Source organism: Anomaloglossus baeobatrachus, chromosome 10 (assembly GCF_048569485.1).
Source record: "Anomaloglossus baeobatrachus isolate aAnoBae1 chromosome 10, aAnoBae1.hap1, whole genome shotgun sequence".
Lineage (NCBI taxonomy): Eukaryota > Metazoa > Chordata > Amphibia > Anura > Aromobatidae > Anomaloglossus > Anomaloglossus baeobatrachus.
This window is the reverse complement of record NC_134362.1, coordinates 55624178-55638296: the sequence shown is the minus strand read 5'-3', so window position 1 is coordinate 55638296 and position 14119 is coordinate 55624178. Positions and strand designations below refer to the sequence as shown.

The following is a 14119-nucleotide window of genomic DNA, read 5'->3' as shown; positions in this document are numbered from 1 at the left end:
CTGAGAGCAGTATAATGTAGGGACAAAGACCACGATTTCAGAGATGTACCACTTACTGGTCTGCTTGCTGTAGTTTTGATAAAATATCTGTTTTCTCTGCTGCAGATTTTGCAGATCTCTGAATGTTGAGCTCTGAATAACCCCACCTACATCAGTGATTGGCAATTTTGTTTGGCAGCTTTCTGCCTATGTACAGTTTACACAATAAGTGATGGGGACAGAACATCGTCACAGACTGGAGGAGAACTATACCGGAGTCTGTATCAAGCCGAGGTCGGGAGCCGGGAGAGCAGGTAGTAGTGGTAGAACACAGAGACGGAACAACAGAGAAGGGACTGGAGAGGGAGGACGAGAGTCAGGGAGGACAGACGCAGTAAGGAGGCCGGGAGTCAGTGTCATACAACGTAGACAGGCAGGATCAGGCAAACTTACTGGGAGCAGCGAATACACTGCAGAGCAGAACTATAACTGGCGCCGATCCGATGGAAATGACACCATGATAAGGCGCTGTGATCCCGGAAATGAGGCACGGAGGGATAGGCTCCTTCCTCCGACCATGCTCCGGAAAACACCGACTGCCAAAATAGGCAACAATGACAACTCTCAAACAGCAGAGATAAACATGAATCATTACAGATTCCTTTCTTAAAACAATATAAATAGGTCTATACTCACCTGCCAATAGGTACCGCCAAGTTATAGATGTAAAGCATGCGGCTGCACCAGACTCCCACAAAGAGGTCGGCAATGACTGAGGGGGCAAGTGTTGAAAAGCTTGCCCCTGCAGCTCCTGACAGTCCTATAACACAGCACAACAAATAAACACTTTTTGTCTGCTACTTGGCAAAAACCATGTGCGCTATACTAAATCGAATGCGCTGAATCCAAATCTGAAGTTAGTTTTTTTTGTAGCACGTCAGGATATTAAGTTATTCCAATTTTTGTGAAAATTAAAATAAGCAATTAATAAAGATACATAATCGTTATGTCCCACAGTTTCACAACATGTATTATCATTTTTATTGAAAAAGAAGTATAGGTAAATAAACCAAAAAACTTAAAAATCACTTATAGTAGCTTAAGAAATCGCCTTGAACTCAGCAGAGTACTTTTAAAAGTGCTTCAGGCACTTGCTTTTGCGCTTGTGAGTGGTCCTAGTGGCCCGTTGCAAAAACCAGCAGTTATCGCCCATCATGTTGGGGTTAAAGCGACCTGGGTATCTTTTTTCCATAGTAGAAATGTCCTGGTGGAATCTCTCACCATGTTCGTCACTGACATTACCCATATTTGGAGGAAAGAAGTCAAGATGTGAATGTAGGAAATGCATTTTCAATGACATTCGGGCACCATGCATTTCGTATGCTTGAAGCATATTGTCTATTAGTTCAGCATAGTTTTCTGCTCTTTCGTTTCCAAGGAAGTTTTGAACTACTACTATAAATGCATCCCATGCAGTTAGTTCAAGTGGGGTGAGTTCTTTCTTGAAGATTTCATCATGGATTAGTTGGTGGATTTCAGGACCAATAAAGATTCCTGCTTTGAGTTTGGCCTCAGTTTTCAATGCACTCAACTTTTCCTTCAGATACTTAAATCCATTCCCTTGACGATCCATTGCTACTACAACATTTTTCATTAGTCCTAGTTTAATGTGAAGAGGTGGAAGATAAACTTTAAGTGGATCGACAAGTGATTCGTGTTGAACATTGTGCTTACCAATCTTATGTTCATCTCTATTGGGCCACCGTTTAATTTTATAATGGTTGTTGTCATCTCGACTGTTCCATAGGCACAGAAAGCACATATGCTTAGTGTAACCTAACTGCAAACCAAGGACTAGTGCAACAACTTTGAGGTCAGCACAAATGTTCCATTGATGTTCTGAATATTTAATCAATTTCAGAATGATCTGCATAGAAGCATAGGTCTCTTTCATTCCAACCGCATGTGCAATGCCTTCAACAATGCCTGAATAGGCGTATGACCTTTTCTAAGTATAACTCAAAATCTGGACGTGCTGTGCAAATTCTGAGTTCATATTTGGAATCAGCATGTTCAAATTAGTAAAGAACACATGTTTTACCCTCAGTAGCAAAATCATTGTTGTGCTGTGTAATTACTAGAAATTGTGTCAAATTCTGTGAAAACACAAAAAAAATTCAGTGACTATTTAAGAAAGTTTTTCAGATTCCTGAAGAAATACCTTAAAAGAAAGATTTCCAACTTTCACAAATTTTGGACCCTCTCCTGCTTTTGATTTGAAAATACCAATGAAAAATATTGATCTAAAGTGTGAGGCTTTAGGGCTCATGCAGACGTACGGGGATCACAGACCACAATGTACGGTCAGTCCGCGGGCCGGCCGACCCCAGCGTGATAGCAACACTAAGACTTGCGGCCTGATGATGATCGGACCGCGATCCACAGATGTCTGCATGAGGCGTACAGCTGATTTCCTAGTTTGTATTATGAGTGAGCCGTGTGTCCACTCTTGTAAGCGCCATAATGACGGCCATATTTGGCACTAAATGGGCCCGATTAGATTCACCATTTGCATGTTTTAAGTAACTTTTAAGCTTCTACCAATGGGATTCATAGTCAGCTTACCTCATTGGAAGGGAAGGAACTGCAGAACTCTATGACTGACCAGATGGCCATCCCTACACACATGATACATGTCCTGTTGCAGCAGTCACCCAGAAACCCATAGAGCAGAGCAAACAGCACGTAGCTGCCCGTGAATACCAAAAAAAAAGGAAGAAAGAAACAGGAGGTCGCAAACAATAGAAATTATTTTTACACCAGATTTTTAGATTTGGGGATTATTTAAACTTCTGCACTTAAAAACGTCTCCCGTCCTCATCACTTTTTGGATTATTGGAAACTATAAAGACTTGCAGGAGGCCATCGTGTGAACTCTACCAAAGTAGAACCTTATGATGTCAGGAGATTCCAGTCTGGAATAATTGTTGTCCTCACAAGTGACCTATAGAATAGGATTGTATATTGAAATTTTCCTATGTTGATCAATCCGATTCCGCTGTCGTCAATCTTGAACGAGGCTTGCAGATAAGGCACAATCGCTGGCAGAAGAGCAGAGAATGAAGGTTATTGTAATCAGAGAAGGAATAGAGGTCACAGAAACTAATGAGCCTTCTTGTTGATAATGAAAATTTGTTCTTTTTTTACTGTATAACTATGGGCCAGATAACCCTTGCTGCCCGACATAACACGGTATACGGCTACTTACCTGTGCCAATGGAACTAACCATGATGGTGACTAGATTCATATAGAATAGAATCACTATAATAATAATGGAGCGGGTATATGAAATTCCAGTCCGCGGGGGCAGGTCCTGCTCTTGCGGATCCGCTCCTTTTTCCACATCATGAGATAAAAGTGGTGTATTTTTGGTGGAATTATCGAGAAGGGCCATGTTCTCAGCGCCCTGCAAACAATGGAGAAAAACACACAACATGGTAAAAATATAGCATTGGTCTTAATCCAGAAAAGAACTATAACTTTCTACTGAGCCGTCATCTCAGAGGTCTTAATATCAGATGACTTTTCCTCTGTCCATACTGTATGAACCCCTCCACACACCCTGGTGTAGATATACATCACAGTCATGGCGCTCCATACAGGGTATGTGCCATCACCTGCCCCAACAGCAGCAACCAGAGCGCCGATCACTGCTGTCTAACCATTTGATGCCACTGTCAATAACAGCATCAATTAAATGGTTATTCATCGATACTCATCGCCTCCCTTCCCCACCATGAGGCATGGGCCTCTATGGAGGACATCTATTCCTACTATGGGATGAGTATCATAAGGGGGAACATCAATTTCATTATAGACCACAGCACAATGAAAAACTTGACGACGGAGCATGCTATTCTATACTTTCCCAGATGTCCATGCTGAGTGTTGTAGTATTACAGAATGATGAGAAACTCATATAACAGGACTTGCTGACACTTGTAGTCCTATATTTTTCTAAAAGTGCATGCTGAGTGTTGTGGTACTACAGTATGATGAGAAGTCCCCTAGGTGAGACTAAAAAAGTAAGGCGAAAATCAACAAAAAAAAGTCCCAATTTTACAATATATTAAAAATGATAAAATATAAAAATGTCAATCATCCTAATTTAAAAAAATAAATAAAATTATAATATTAATTTAATATATATTTATATATATATATATCTTTATATATATATAGAGAGAGAAAGAGAGAGAGAGAGAGAGAAAGAGAGAATAAAAAAATGGAATTCTGACCCTTTGTTATATCTGTCACCGATTTATCCGTAAAACCAAGAGAAAGAAAATGACAGACTTGGGGGGAAGGGGGAGGGGGGTATTGATTTTTTTACTGTCAATTTCCCCCAAAACTTTGTGTGTCCCAAAATGGTGTCTATGAAATTGTCAACTCGCCATGGAGAGAACAAGGCCAGGGGCTCATAAAATGGTGAAACAAATATTTTTTTTATACTGTTCTGAAATTGTTGCAGCCAGTTGAGTAATAATCATAATAATAATAATAATAAAAAATATATTTAGTGTTGCTGTAATCACACTGAAATCACATTTCCAGATCAATCTTACCACAAAATGAATGCAGTAAAAAGAAAGTACTAAAAAAGTTGCTAAATTTCTTTTTTTTCACCATTTCACCTCAGTTGTAATTTTTTTTGCCATTTTTCTATATAATAAAATGAATGATGTTTTTCAAAAGAACAATTCATGTCACAAAAAAAATCAAGCTTTCACATGGCTGTGTGGACAGAAAAATAGAGATGAAGAGGAGGTAATATTGGCCATGTTCTGAAAAGGTTAATTGCAATTTCCAGGAATCTCTACATGTCCCTCTATAATCCTCTGCAGGTCGTGTCTCCCCCATGGGAATGACCCCCATTACTCATTACACTAAGTTTCAGGTACCTTTCTTTCTGTCCACCGGAGGACGCTGATGATAATAATATTAATAATAATAATAATATTTTTTTTTTTAATAATAATAAAAAATATCTGTCACTTTCTATAACAAATTTTGCAAAACACGACTCGTGACTGCAACACACAATAGAAAGTGACCGGGATCATTCCGACACTCACTGTGACACACAGGGGCCGATTGTGACATCATCATTCTGTTACTGAGGGTTCTAAGCCCTAATATTTTTGCACCCAACAAGGAAGAAATCACCTTTCTTAACAAATTAGTTCTGAAAATAATGAAGTTCAGAAGGGAAAGTTGTTACTTGTTGGCGACTTTAACATTGTCCCAAATGGTTACTTATTCTCAACTGGTCAGACGGGATACGTATTACAAACATTAGACAATTATATTCTCCAGAATCCGACTATCATCTCTAGAATCCAACCATCATATCCTGAGTCCAACCATTTCTCACATTGAAACTGCAAAAACCCTGACTGTCGCTCTTATTTATTGTCATCTGGACTACTGCAACTCTTTACTGATCGGTCTCCCTCAAACCAAACTTTCTTCTCTCCAATCCGTGCTGAATGCGGCAGCCAGGGACATATGTTTGTCCAGCCGCTTCACCAATGCCTCCACCTTGTGCCAGTTATTACACTGGCTACCCATCAGCTACAAGGTGCAATACAAATTTATCTCTCACCTATATAGCTCTCCACGGTTCTGCACCACCCTATATTTTATCTCTCAACCCACCCACCCCCTCCATTCCATAAATGATCTTAGACTAACATCCTCCATTATCCAAACCTCCCACCTCAGTCTCAAAGACTTTTCTTGTGCTGCGCCAGTTTTATGGACTGCACTACCCCAAACAATACAATTAATATCCGGCCCCCATGTTTTCAGGCTTGCGTTAAAATACCAAATACCTCTTCAAGTCTTCAAGGGAGTTAACACACTACTCCAACATAAAACTCTGTCAAGAATTGATGTAAATATGGGTAAAAAGACATGGTGTGAACATTCCCATGTTACCTTTAAATTTTCCATTAGGTTCAATCGTAAAAAAATTTAATTTATGGAGATGTAACTATCACCTCCTCGAGGACACAATCTATAAAGACGAAATAGAAACAACATAAAAAATATTTATATAGAAAAATTAAACACAAGGATTATCTATATATACACTAAAGTATTCAACCTCACATATCCTATCACTACGTGATGCACACTCTATAAAATTATACTAAGGTGATACTTTACTCACATGAAACTCCACTGAGCATTTCCTTTCCAATCTCCTCTATACTGGAGAGGCCGTTGTAAATCGGGTAAAATTTCACAAGTTTTGGAGGTGTCCATTATTAATGGAATTATGGAAAGAAACGTTGAACTTTCTCCTATGAATTTCTAAACCCAATATGACACTTACTCCACAATTAGTATTATTTTCGCGAGGTCTAGAAGAAATCCCACTCAAATTCTGACAGATCTCTTGTTATATATTTTTTGGTGATTAAAAATTTAATCGCAACACAATGGAAGCAATTAATATCCCCATCAATATCACAAGTAATTGAAAGGATATGAACACACACACACACATATATATATATATATATATATATATATATATATATATATATATATATATATATATATATATATATATATATCCATTCAACTTTGCAATTAGGGAAAATTTTGTTTTTTGTAAAGGTATTTAGTGATGAATTAATAGTTTAAGTGTTTTGGTTTTTCTTTACCCAGGATAAGCCCAGAACCTAAAAACTAAAATACATATATTAATAAAATATACCAGATATGTACCAAATTAAATGTTTACAAATATGTAAAAAATGCAAAATTACAATGCTGGTTTTATTACTAATAATAATGACCGGACTTGACTTTACTTTTTCCCCTGTAAATTCCTATTGTTACTCCATTCTTCCCTCCTTTTGTCCTCCCAATTTTATATTTCTTTTTAATTTATTTTTTTGTAAAATTCATAAATGTTAAACAGATTGAACAAGATGACCCTGACATTTGTCATTTTTTTAACTTGTAAATACCATTGCTTTCCTCAATCTGATGTTGCTCATCTTTTGTTTTTGGGATTCTCAATTCTTGAGAAATGGCCCCCTTTTCCCTTTATATAAATCTAATATTGTTTTTATGTTGACAAGTGGGTGTGACCCTCAAAATTATCTTTTTAAGACAAGAAAAAACTTGAGGACAACACCCAGTTGACTAAAATATTAGATAAATTTATAGGGAAAGGAGGGAGATATAACAAGAACGGGGAGATACGAGAACAAAAGACGAAAAACACCGGGGATTCAGGAGAATAGCACCATTTATACTGGGTAAAATGGGTAAAATAAATGCATATTTATGGCAAGTGACAGGTTCACTTTAGCAGATTCCACCAAAAATACCAAGCAACTTTTTATCAGTTATTATTGGCAAATACAATTGATGTCATATCATCAGCCCCATAATCAGGAGGAAAGGATGACACTTAAGCTGGGTTCACACTAAGCGACAGCGACGTCGCTGTTACGTCACCATTTTCGGTGACGTAACAGCGACCTTGTAAGTCGCTGTTATGATCGCTGCTTAGCTGTCAAACACAGCAGAAGCAGCGATCATAACGTCGCTGTGCTACATGTGCAGAGAGCAGGGAGCCGCGCTTAGCGCTGGCTCCTTGCTCTCCTAAGTACAGTATACATCGGGTTAATTAACCCGATGTCTGCTGCAGCTACATGTCACAGTGCAGAGAGCAGGGAGCCGCGCACACTGCTTAGCGCTGGCTCCTTGCTCTCCTTGCTACAGTATACATCGGGTTAATTACCTGATGTGTACTGCAGCCACATGTGCACAGAGCAGGAGCCGGCACTGGCAGCAAGAGTGGAGGCTGGTAACGAAGGTAAATATCGGGTAACCAGGGAAAGGTCTTCCCTTGGTTACCCGATGTTTACGCTGGTTACAGCTTACCGCAGCTGCCAGACGCCGGCTCCTGCTCCCTGCTCGCTTCATTTCGTCGCTCTCTCGCTGTCACACACAGCGATGTGTGTGTCACAGCGGGAGAGTGACGACCAAAAAATGAAGCTGGACATTCAGCAACGACCGGCGACCTCACAGCAGGGGCCAGTTCGTTGCTGGATGTCACACAGCGACAGCGACGGGACGTCGCTGCAACGTCACAGAAAATGGTGACGTAGCAGCGACGCCGTTGTCGCTGTGTGTGACACCAACTCCAGGATAAAACTAACTATGTTATAATAATGAATTAACAGCAGCTTTGTTGTTTAACCGCTTCTATCTGTTAACTCAATATGTTAATAGAGATAGATACATTTTAAGACGCTCGGTGTTACATTTACAATTATAAACCTAATGCGAGTGGATAATGAACATATTTCTGCACGTACCTTCATCCTCCAACTCGGCCTTCTCACAATCTTTTTCAACAAAGCAGGAAGATATTAGAAAGAATCCTCCTCTGAGGGTCACCACAAAGGGACAAGTCCAGAGGGCGTACTGCAGACTGTGAAAGCTCAAACGAGCAGAGTCTGGATTTTGTCTATTAGTGAGGTTGGATATCTGAAAATTAAAGAAAATAAATAGTTATGTATAGTTAATGAAAGTGAAAAAAACATAATTCGCTGGACACGTTTACCCTGATAGGAGTCAATGGATATCAAGGAAATCTGGTTGTCATAAAAAGAGAAGGGGCCTCACTGCAGATCGCAGAGGAGCTTCTATCCTCCCAACTATGAACAGAACTGGTCCAAGTGTCCTCAGCCCCAGTACTACACATTGTCTGGAGACAGAACTCATGTGATATCCTCCTCCAGCAGATAGTCTATGACATGACTCCAGGACATCTTGTCTTTGGAGTTCTGCTGCTGTGCACCCAATGGAAGAATAGTTTGCTTGTGCATAGCTTCCATACATAGTTTCTATGGGTATGTGTGTGGATACTGCTAGTGTGTCCTGAATTGTCTGCTCTAATTAAATTTGCCAAATAAACGATCATTACATCATGAACATTAATTTGCAGGACACAACGTTCCTAGGAGCAGTCATTCATATTGCTAAATATGACCACCCTAATGCAAAATAAATTAGCAAATTGCTTAAAGTGGTTGTCTAAGACTATTTTATTTTTTTTTGTTTGTTTGTTTTTTTACTATGAGCCTAAAAAGTAACAGGCAACTACCTGGCTGTTCTACCTGGCACCAGCTCTGAGAAATCACTGACCGCTCCTGCCGGCAATCCTACTGTTCCACGTCAACAGAGCTGCTCTTTTTCTTCCGGTCGGCTCTTTTGATGGGGCGTGACTACCAACCTCATGATGGTTAACAGACAGCTCCCCCAGTTAGGTAGTGTGAAGCCGGCTGTCAATCAATATGTAATCAGCAGTCACACATTGTTGATAGAGCAGAGAGGAAGAGAAGAAGCTGCTCTATCGACGTGACATCAGCGGAAGCCACTGAATTATGAGTACTAGCACTCTGTGCCGGTCACTATAGCCAGATAGCATCTAACTCTTAATTAGTTCTCAGTTAATTCCTAAGTCCATAGTAAAAAAAAAAAATAACCCCCTTAAGAAAGTTATGATAAGGCTAAGTTCATTCACTATCGGCTACATCTGTATATACTGTTAAGGTGCTTTATGTAGACATGGAGGCCACCACAGCGGTACATAAAGTACTGTATCAATCAGACTTCATTGCACGGCTGCAGTCACATCCGCTGTATAAGTCACTGCTTTGTCCGTCTTTTTCCTAATCCAAACAAACAGATGTTTTAAAAACTCATCCGTGTCTCTGATCCGTGAGACTCAGATTGTGTCGTATTCTCAGACTCTGGATAATATGATGGACATGGCCTGTGCTGTTGTTCGTCTTGCGGGAGACACCACATACTGAAAGAAGAGAATATTCTGGGTGAGTTAAAGGAAGACACTGAACCCAACGAGACAAGAGAACGCGGACAAAGTGAACATACATAACACGGAAATACAGTGCAGTCATCCTGGACTGAGAAAGGGGCCATAAAACACGTTGTGTACTGAGACTTTAATAAAGACGTTTTTAATCACCTGGCATCAGGTCTATTTTGGATTTTAGTTGGGAACAAACACTTGGATGCAGTCAGGATTATGGGGCATTAGATGGATGAAACAGAACATACTGACTGACTACATAAATGTAATTTTAGCTATGATAAGGTTAGCGGTTTTCTCCACTCACCAGGCAAATATCAGCAGAAATGGAAAAGTTCATCATAAGTAATATATGTCCGATGAATATCAAGACCTGCAGAGAGTAAAGAACAATATAATATACACTTTGGTTTCTTGCACACTTTTCTATCATTTATATATTTTGCCCTTTTAATCCCTTCATCCCCCCAGTTTCCATTCATTCATAGACCGCCCCCGCTATGGTCTATGATATCTAGAGCTCAATACATCGCTCCTATATCCCAGACCCAGTAAGGGGATCAAAGCAATCATCAGGTACTTACATAAGTGGCCACAAGGGTAATATTTGCCAAATAAATAGCCAAGAACAGGAAAATGGCCGAGCCCAGCAAGCTAAAGCCGCAAACTATTGGGTCGGCCCGAGGGTTGTATTTCTTATATCTTTTGGCTATCTCCACCCCTGCTACCACTCCAATGATACCAGCGACGACTGTAAGGATGCCGAAAATCATACTCCAAAGAAGTAAAGAGATGAGTAAAAGAGCACGAAGAATGAAATATAAATAATTTATTACTTTTTTTTTTTAAAGAACATTGGTGTAGGGGGAAATTGAATTCCCACCAGTAATCGTCAAGTTAAAGTCTGTGAAACTTGTACCTGTCATTGTAGTTACAGACGTCGGTCTGACACGGCGCGTTCTCTTGTAAGATATTTTGGGCCCGCAGCAGGAACTCAGGAGCCCAGAAGCTGATGGCACCGGCTGTAAAATTTACAGTTTTTGTTCCAAGAGTGGAAAATATAAAACTTCGGCTGCAGAAAGTGAAAAAGGAAAAAACATGTCAATAATGCAGAAGTCACGGGGTAGATCCCTGACATCAAACAATACACACAACACACTTACTTCTTTGATATTTGTTTCACATCTGAAATCCATCTTCTGAGGCTGAAGGATTTGCTGTTATTTCCCTCTGCAGCTCCTCTGGAAGGTTCCTTTACAAACGCAATTATTAGCAGGACTCCTAAAATGCCCAGAGAAGGGGAGATCTGTGTAGACTAAGAGAGAGACATTAGATATTACATACACACTGGTGTTATTACAAAATGGACGCAACCACAGCCCAGTTTAATAAACTGTTGTGGAAGTGAATCCATTCAAGAGAATCCACCAGCAGGTTTTCCTCTGCACATCTGAGAGCAGTATAATGTAGGGACAAAGACCACGATTTCAGAGATGTACCACTTACTGGTCTGCTTGCTGTAGTTTTGATAAAATATCTGTTTTCTCTGCTGCAGATTTTGCAGATCTCTGAATGTTGAGCTCTGAATAACCCCACCTACATCAGTGATTGGCAATTTTGTTTGGCAGCTTTCTGCCTATGTACAGTTTACACAATAAGTGATGGGGACAGAACATCGTCACAGACTGGAGGAGAACTATACCGGAGTCTGTATCAAGCCGAGGTCGGGAGCCGGGAGAGCAGGTAGTAGTGGTAGAACACAGAGACGGAACAACAGAGAAGGGACTGGAGAGGGAGGACGAGAGTCAGGGAGGACAGACGCAGTAAGGAGGCCGGGAGTCAGTGTCATACAACGTAGACAGGCAGGATCAGGCAAACTTACTGGGAGCAGCGAATACACTGCAGAGCAGAACTATAACTGGCGCCGATCCGATGGAAATGACACCATGATAAGGCGCTGTGATCCCGGAAATGAGGCACGGAGGGATAGGCTCCTTCCTCCGACCATGCTCCGGAAAACACCGACTGCCAAAATAGGCAACAATGACAACTCTCAAACAGCAGAGATAAACATGAATCATTACAGATTCCTTTCTTAAAACAATATAAATAGGTCTATACTCACCTGCCAATAGGTACCGCCAAGTTATAGATGTAAAGCATGCGGCTGCACCAGACTCCCACAAAGAGGTCGGCAATGACTGAGGGGGCAAGTGTTGAAAAGCTTGCCCCTGCAGCTCCTGACAGTCCTATAACACAGCACAACAAATAAACACTTTTTGTCTGCTACTTGGCAAAAACCATGTGCGCTATACTAAATCGAATGCGCTGAATCCAAATCTGAAGTTAGTTTTTTTTGTAGCACGTCAGGATATTAAGTTATTCCAATTTTTGTGAAAATTAAAATAAGCAATTAATAAAGATACATAATCGTTATGTCCCACAGTTTCACAACATGTATTATCATTTTTATTGAAAAAGAAGTATAGGTAAATAAACCAAAAAACTTAAAAATCACTTATAGTAGCTTAAGAAATCGCCTTGAACTCAGCAGAGTACTTTTAAAAGTGCTTCAGGCACTTGCTTTTGCGCTTGTGAGTGGTCCTAGTGGCCCGTTGCAAAAACCAGCAGTTATCGCCCATCATGTTGGGGTTAAAGCGACCTGGGTATCTTTTTTCCATAGTAGAAATGTCCTGGTGGAATCTCTCACCATGTTCGTCACTGACATTACCCATATTTGGAGGAAAGAAGTCAAGATGTGAATGTAGGAAATGCATTTTCAATGACATTCGGGCACCATGCATTTCGTATGCTTGAAGCATATTGTCTATTAGTTCAGCATAGTTTTCTGCTCTTTCGTTTCCAAGGAAGTTTTGAACTACTACTATAAATGCATCCCATGCAGTTAGTTCAAGTGGGGTGAGTTCTTTCTTGAAGATTTCATCATGGATTAGTTGGTGGATTTCAGGACCAATAAAGATTCCTGCTTTGAGTTTGGCCTCAGTTTTCAATGCACTCAACTTTTCCTTCAGATACTTAAATCCATTCCCTTGACGATCCATTGCTACTACAACATTTTTCATTAGTCCTAGTTTAATGTGAAGAGGTGGAAGATAAACTTTAAGTGGATCGACAAGTGATTCGTGTTGAACATTGTGCTTACCAATCTTATGTTCATCTCTATTGGGCCACCGTTTAATTTTATAATGGTTGTTGTCATCTCGACTGTTCCATAGGCACAGAAAGCACATATGCTTAGTGTAACCTAACTGCAAACCAAGGACTAGTGCAACAACTTTGAGGTCAGCACAAATGTTCCATTGATGTTCTGAATATTTAATCAATTTCAGAATGATCTGCATAGAAGCATAGGTCTCTTTCATTCCAACCGCATGTGCAATGCCTTCAACAATGCCTGAATAGGCGTATGACCTTTTCTAAGTATAACTCAAAATCTGGACGTGCTGTGCAAATTCTGAGTTCATATTTGGAATCAGCATGTTCAAATTAGTAAAGAACACATGTTTTACCCTCAGTAGCAAAATCATTGTTGTGCTGTGTAATTACTAGAAATTGTGTCAAATTCTGTGAAAACACAAAAAAAATTCAGTGACTATTTAAGAAAGTTTTTCAGATTCCTGAAGAAATACCTTAAAAGAAAGATTTCCAACTTTCACAAATTTTGGACCCTCTCCTGCTTTTGATTTGAAAATACCAATGAAAAATATTGATCTAAAGTGTGAGGCTTTAGGGCTCATGCAGACGTACGGGGATCACAGACCACAATGTACGGTCAGTCCGCGGGCCGGCCGACCCCAGCGTGATAGCAACACTAAGACTTGCGGCCTGATGATGATCGGACCGCGATCCACAGATGTCTGCATGAGGCGTACAGCTGATTTCCTAGTTTGTATTATGAGTGAGCCGTGTGTCCACTCTTGTAAGCGCCATAATGACGGCCATATTTGGCACTAAATGGGCCCGATTAGATTCACCATTTGCATGTTTTAAGTAACTTTTAAGCTTCTACCAATGGGATTCATAGTCAGCTTACCTCATTGGAAGGGAAGGAACTGCAGAACTCTATGACTGACCAGATGGCCATCCCTACACACATGATACATGTCCTGTTGCAGCAGTCACCCAGAAACCCATAGAGCAGAGCAAACAGCACGTAGCTGCCCGTGAATACCAAAAAAAAAGGAAGAAAGAAA

At 40.2% G+C, this 14119-nt stretch overlaps 1 protein-coding gene across 1 annotated transcript; it reads right to left on the bottom strand.

The window, feature by feature from the left end:
- Nucleotides 1-2931: 2931 nt before the first annotated feature.
- Nucleotides 2932-14010, bottom strand: LOC142254336 (protein spinster homolog 1-like). Its single transcript, XM_075325382.1, has 10 exons — nucleotides 13960-14010; nucleotides 11069-11220; nucleotides 10825-10977; nucleotides 10490-10679; nucleotides 10213-10278; nucleotides 9825-9884; nucleotides 8386-8557; nucleotides 6043-6059; nucleotides 3248-3446; nucleotides 2932-3080 (listed from the first exon to the last, which is right to left on the bottom strand). The coding sequence occupies exons 1-10, from the start codon at nucleotides 14008-14010 to the stop codon at nucleotides 2932-2934; spliced, it is 1209 nt and encodes a 402-aa protein (XP_075181497.1).
- Between the last annotated feature and the right edge of the window lie 109 nt (nucleotides 14011-14119).